We start from the raw sequence: 5,126 nt of genomic DNA, 5'->3' as shown, positions 1-5,126 counted from the left end.
CCCAGGCGCGAGCCGCCCCTCCCGCGCGGCGGTCCTCCCTCTCTTCTCCGCCCTCTCCGTGCTCCTTCCCTGCCCCGCGCCTCCCTCCACCTCGGCCGACTCGCGAGCCAGCCGGCGCCGGGGGCGCACGGTGGTGGCGCGCGTGGCTCGCGATCCCCGCACGGGCCAGCAGGGCCGAGCCGTGCGCGCTGGGAGAAGGGATGCAGGCGTGCGGGGACGGCGCGGTGGGACGCCGGGCGTTCGACAGCATCTGCCCCAACAGGATGCTGGAGCTGTCGGCTCGACCCGTGGGCAAGCCCGGGAAGCCGGAGAGAAAGGTGGGCGATCGCGGGCCGGGGCCGCTCCAGATTTGACGCGCCATGCTCCTGACCCTCATTCACCATTGCTTCGCCCGCGCAGTTTGCCCCTCCGCGGAAGTTCTTTCCGGGATGCAGCGGTGACAGCCCGGTGTCCGTGTACGAGGACCCTGCGGACGCGGAGCCGGCGGCGCTGCCAGGTGAGCCCCGCGAGGCACCTGTGCGACCCCGCGGATTCCCCCGTGCCGGGTGGGTGCTGCGATCGCGTCTCGGAGCTTCTCTTCCCCGGGCTCCGACGTCCTGGCGAGCCTGGCAGAAAGGCTTAGGGACCACCTCTCCCTCCCCCCCCCCCCCCCGGCGCGTGTCTCCCGGTCTCCCCGCGCAGCCCTCACCACCATAGACCTGCAGGACCTCGCGGACTGCACCTCGCTCCTCGGGTCCGACGCGCCGCCTAGTGGTGACCCGGCTACATCGCAGGTACCTTTCCCTTTTCACGGTAACCCCATCCCTACTGGAAAGTGAAGGGTTTATTAGTTTCTTTGGGTACCGATCCCGAGCTCAAGCACGTTCAGCTGATGCAGGGAGGCGGAGTGCGAGGACCAGAGCCTCCCAGACCCGAATCTTCTCTCCCTCATCGAATGCGGTTAAGACCAGATTTCCAGAGCTGTTCTGACCGCGAATCCTCTCCCATCTAGGCACCGATGCTGTCTTGTCTGTTCTCCGACCCTCACTCACTACATTCCGTGGGTACTTAAGCAGAATAGAAGAGAGAAGTAAAGACTCTGGAAGAAAATCAAAGAAAAACGTTGTCCTCTGTAGAGCAGGCACTTGTGCAGATGAGCGCTTTTTAAGTAAAGTCCTCTCCTCCGTTCCACAAGCTCTCGACACTTGCCATCCTGAGGCTGAGAGGCAGTTTTTTTTTTTTTTTTCCTTTTTCTCCCATCCTGACCTTTCCGCACTTGACGAGGCTGGCACTCCCCGGAAAACCATGGAAGATTAACTGATAGACTTACATTTTTTTTCTTAAAAAAAGAATTTTAAAAAACTTCAATGTCCAAAAGGGAAGGAAATAAGATTCCTAGGCTTCCACCCTTTTACCTCGCCCCACCCCCCTCTCCAGACACTCCGAGAGGAGCCCTTGTGCATCCAATGTACAGGAAAAGCCCTATTTTGGAGAGACTGAAAATGCAGGCAGCACCTGACGGAATAGAGCATTTTCCTAGTACACCTGGCTCTTTGGATCACACCCCTCCCTTCCCCTCCTTTAAGGAGAGAGAGTGATGTGCTGTGAGGGAGCTTGCAGGAAGCACCACTTTCAATTTCCTCTTTGGAGGACTCTGTGTGCCAACAGGCCTTGGGAGGAAAGACTTGGTGTCTGTGCCAGGCTCTCTGTTCTTAGAGAGATAGCACCTTCACTGGTATGGAAGGGGTGTACTTTGGAAATGAGGTACACACACACACACACACACACACACACACACACACACATCAGCGCTGGTGGTGAGCCAATGAGCGGTACCGACTGCTGCTCAAAGCCTGGCGCTGGGTGCAGGACAGCCTTGCAGGCTGCAGGAAGATGGATGCGCATAGTTGCTGCAGGCTGCAGAATCCACTGGTTGCGGCCCAGTGGTCCAGCTGACACTGGTGCGCCAGGCTCAGTGCAAACCTGCTGTGTTCTGGGTTCCGAATGGGGCCTGCCATTTCCAAATAGGCGATTCTGCTGCGAACACACTTCCACAGCAGAACCTGGGAAGATGTCTGCCCGTGTAGGAATGGTTCTGGACGGGCCAGACTCGATGCGGACCGATTAACTTTCCTGGTTTGTTTTAGAACCATTCTTTGCAAACGGAAGCAGACTTCGATCTGCAGACTTTCAGGGACACGGTGGATGATCTCATTGCAGGCAAGTGCAGTTGAATAACAGCGCCCCCCCCCATGCCCCCTATCCCAAATTCAGACTAGTCAGGCTGCGTGCTCCTGACGGTGGCAAACCTCCCCATTTGTCAAGGAGCCGCCTGCATCTCGCCTGAGGGTCAGACTTTTTCACGTTTAGGATACCTCCATCCTTCCAATGGAGACGTTGAATACCTGGATCTATAGCAAGTTTTGGGGTCTGTCAGTGTGGATTTGGGGGTTAAAGATCCCTATGCTGAAAGGCTGGCAAAGTATGCAGAGGCCCAAAAGGTGACTGGAGACTTCCAGGCTCAAGCTGGTTCTCCTGATTCTGTTCAGGCGACCTCAGCGGGCACATTACGCAGCACCTTCTATGTGGGCAATGGAGGTTCAAGAAGGGCCTGGCAATCGTGGGCGGCTTTGAGGAGTTTAGGGATGTTTTCCTTCATACAGGTAATATGCAAATGCGTGACATTTTGTCCCTGGAGCTGATTGGCCGTGAGTCTGAGGGCAGCTTTCACGTTCTCCCCAGACTCGTCTTCTTTGATGTCGCCTTCCCTGGCCGCGGATGACTTTCCCTTTTCCCCTTGTGAAGTGTCGCCCTTCGGGCCCTGCCTCTCCCCGTCGTCGCTGGAGCCGTCACCTCTGCAGGCACCGCCTCCAAGTGGTCCAGACGCGCCTGCCCCTCCGCCAGAGCAGTACTGGAAGGAGGTGGCCGACCAGAACCAGAGAGCACTGGGGGACGCTCTCGTTGAGAATAACCAAGTAGGGGCACTGGGCTGGCCGCCAGAACCCCTGGGGCAGGACAGGGTCTGGAGCAGGGCGGAGGTGGGCTTGTCAAGCGCCAGGATGTGACCATCTGGATCAACATATGGTTCTCCTATTGTTCTCCAGGGCCTCCACCTTAGTTTCCAACTTCCATGATTAGAGGGATATAACCCCACCTCATCAGGCTTTATTTTTCCAGACAAGATCTCACTTTATGGCCCAGCCCTCCACTTTTGCTTTAGTCTGTGGTGGTGCACACCTGTAACCCCAGCAATTTGGGAGGCAGAGGTAGGAGAATCTGTGTCAGAGGCCTACCGAGGCAAAGGCAGGAGACCTATCTGAAGAATAAACTAAAGCCAAACGATAGGGGGAGGCCTGGGGAAGTGGTTTATGTAGTACAGCAATTTCGTACAAGTAGGAGACACTGAGTTCCAAATCCAGCATTGAAGACAAAAGACAAAGAAAACAAAGTGGAACTGTCTGTCCTCCGGAGTAGCAAGGCCTTGGAGACTCGGTTTCGCTGGTCCGGACTAGAGCCAGCCCGGTGGCCTGTCTCCATCTTTGGGTCTCCTCCTGCAGCTGCACGTGACGCTGACCCAGAAGCAGGAGGAGATCGCTTCCCTCAAGGAGAGGAACGGACAGTTGAAAGAACTGGCCAGCCGCACCAAGCACCTGGCGTCGGTGCTGGATGTAAGTGGGGGTTAGGCAGACGTGTGGGACACACCGGGCTGCCGAAACCTCTCCACAGTCCCTGCCACCCCGTTCCCAGTGTTGGGACCCCGCGGGGTCGGGGGCCATAGCGGGCCACCCGGCGCGCAGTGCGGCTCAGACCTCGTTTTGCGCACGGCGCGCAGGGCGAGTCCGGCTGGCCCTAGGGCGGCGCTCTTCCCCCATCTCCCCTAGAAGCTGATGATCTCACAGTCCCGGGATGGCGGGGCAGAGGCCGAGCCCTTCCTCCTCAAGGCGTCAGCCAAAAGAAGCCTGGAGGAGCTGTTCTGTGCCGCCGGCCAGGAGGGCGCGGAAGTGGATGCCATCCTCAGGGAGATTTCCCAGCGCTGTGACGAAGCCCTGCAGCGCCGCGATCCCAAGCGGCCCCGGCTGCAGCCCGAGCCCGCGAGCGCCGACCACCGACCGGGCAACCTGCACGGCGCCTTCCGAGGGCTGCGCACCGACTGCAGCGCCTCGAACCTGCGCCGCGGCGAGCTGGAGGAGGACGGCTCCTTCAGCACCCCGATCCGCAGCCACAGCACCATCCGCACCCTCGCCTTCCCCCAGGGCAATGCCTTCACCATCCGGACAGCCAATGGGGGGTACAAATTCCGATGGGTCCCCAGCTGATCGGGGGGTGCGGTGCCAGAAAACGCTGCTCCGTATACCCCAGCTGAGGCCGAGGGCCAGCAGCTGGCACTGTCCCAAATCTGGTTTTGCAGAACTCTGAGCAGGCGAGTGCCACTCGGTAACGTATTCTTTCAGGAACCAGAGACGTCTTGTGAGTAATGCACTGTAAAGTCCTGCTCCGAAACGTAGTGTAGTCCCTCCCCTCCACCGTGAATCCGTGCATGTACATATACCCACGTCCAGTCACGTTTAAAACCATTTACCTCTAATTTGGAAAATGAATTAGCCATATATATATATATATATATATATATATATATATATATATATATATATATATATAAAGGTTATACATTGCCCTAGTTCTGTAAGAGGCTAAAAGAGGTGCTACAAAGCGAGGTCGTTTCTCTACAGGAGGCATCGCTGAAATTGTGAGTCTAGGCCCACTAGTGTTGGGGGACTCTCAATGCATCCTTTAACTTTCTTCAATCCTGGAAGGAAATCTAATTATCAAGTATCAGTAGCCTGACCAGCTGCTTGAGCAGAACGGAGACTCCCAGATGCCAGAGTTGTCAGCAAAAAAAATGCGAGGCATATTTATTTGTAGTAATTATTCATATAAATATTTGCAATATCTATGGAAAGTTTTATACTCACACTTTTTTATTTGGTCAAACAGAATAACCACCCCCCCCAAGCCAAATTTTGCTAAGAAAGATTAAAAAAAAAAAACCAACAACAACTGGCATATTCTACCTGGAAAAAAAAAGGGGTGGGGGATGACCATTGCTGGGCAGGTGCCAGTGGCTCACACTTGTAATCCTAGCTACT

General features: G+C 56.1%; 1 protein-coding gene across 1 annotated transcript; it reads left to right on the top strand.

The window, feature by feature from the left end:
* Positions 1–200: 200 nt before the first annotated feature.
* Mcidas (multiciliate differentiation and DNA synthesis associated cell cycle protein) lies at positions 201–4,295 on the top strand. The gene is made up of 7 exons (XM_070040940.1): positions 201–317; positions 400–496; positions 682–773; positions 2,127–2,199; positions 2,722–2,954; positions 3,537–3,647; positions 3,861–4,295. The coding sequence occupies exons 1-7, from the start codon at positions 201–203 to the stop codon at positions 4,293–4,295; spliced, it is 1,158 nt and encodes a 385-aa protein (XP_069897041.1).
* The last annotated feature ends 831 nt before the right edge of the window (positions 4,296–5,126 follow it).

The sequence above is a fragment of the Dipodomys merriami genome, unplaced genomic scaffold (genome assembly GCF_024711535.1).
Source record: "Dipodomys merriami isolate MVZ:Mamm:240054 unplaced genomic scaffold, mDipMer1.0.p SCAF_30, whole genome shotgun sequence".
Taxonomy (NCBI): Eukaryota; Metazoa; Chordata; class Mammalia; order Rodentia; family Heteromyidae; genus Dipodomys; species Dipodomys merriami.
This window is presented reverse-complemented; position numbering and strand designations above follow the sequence as displayed.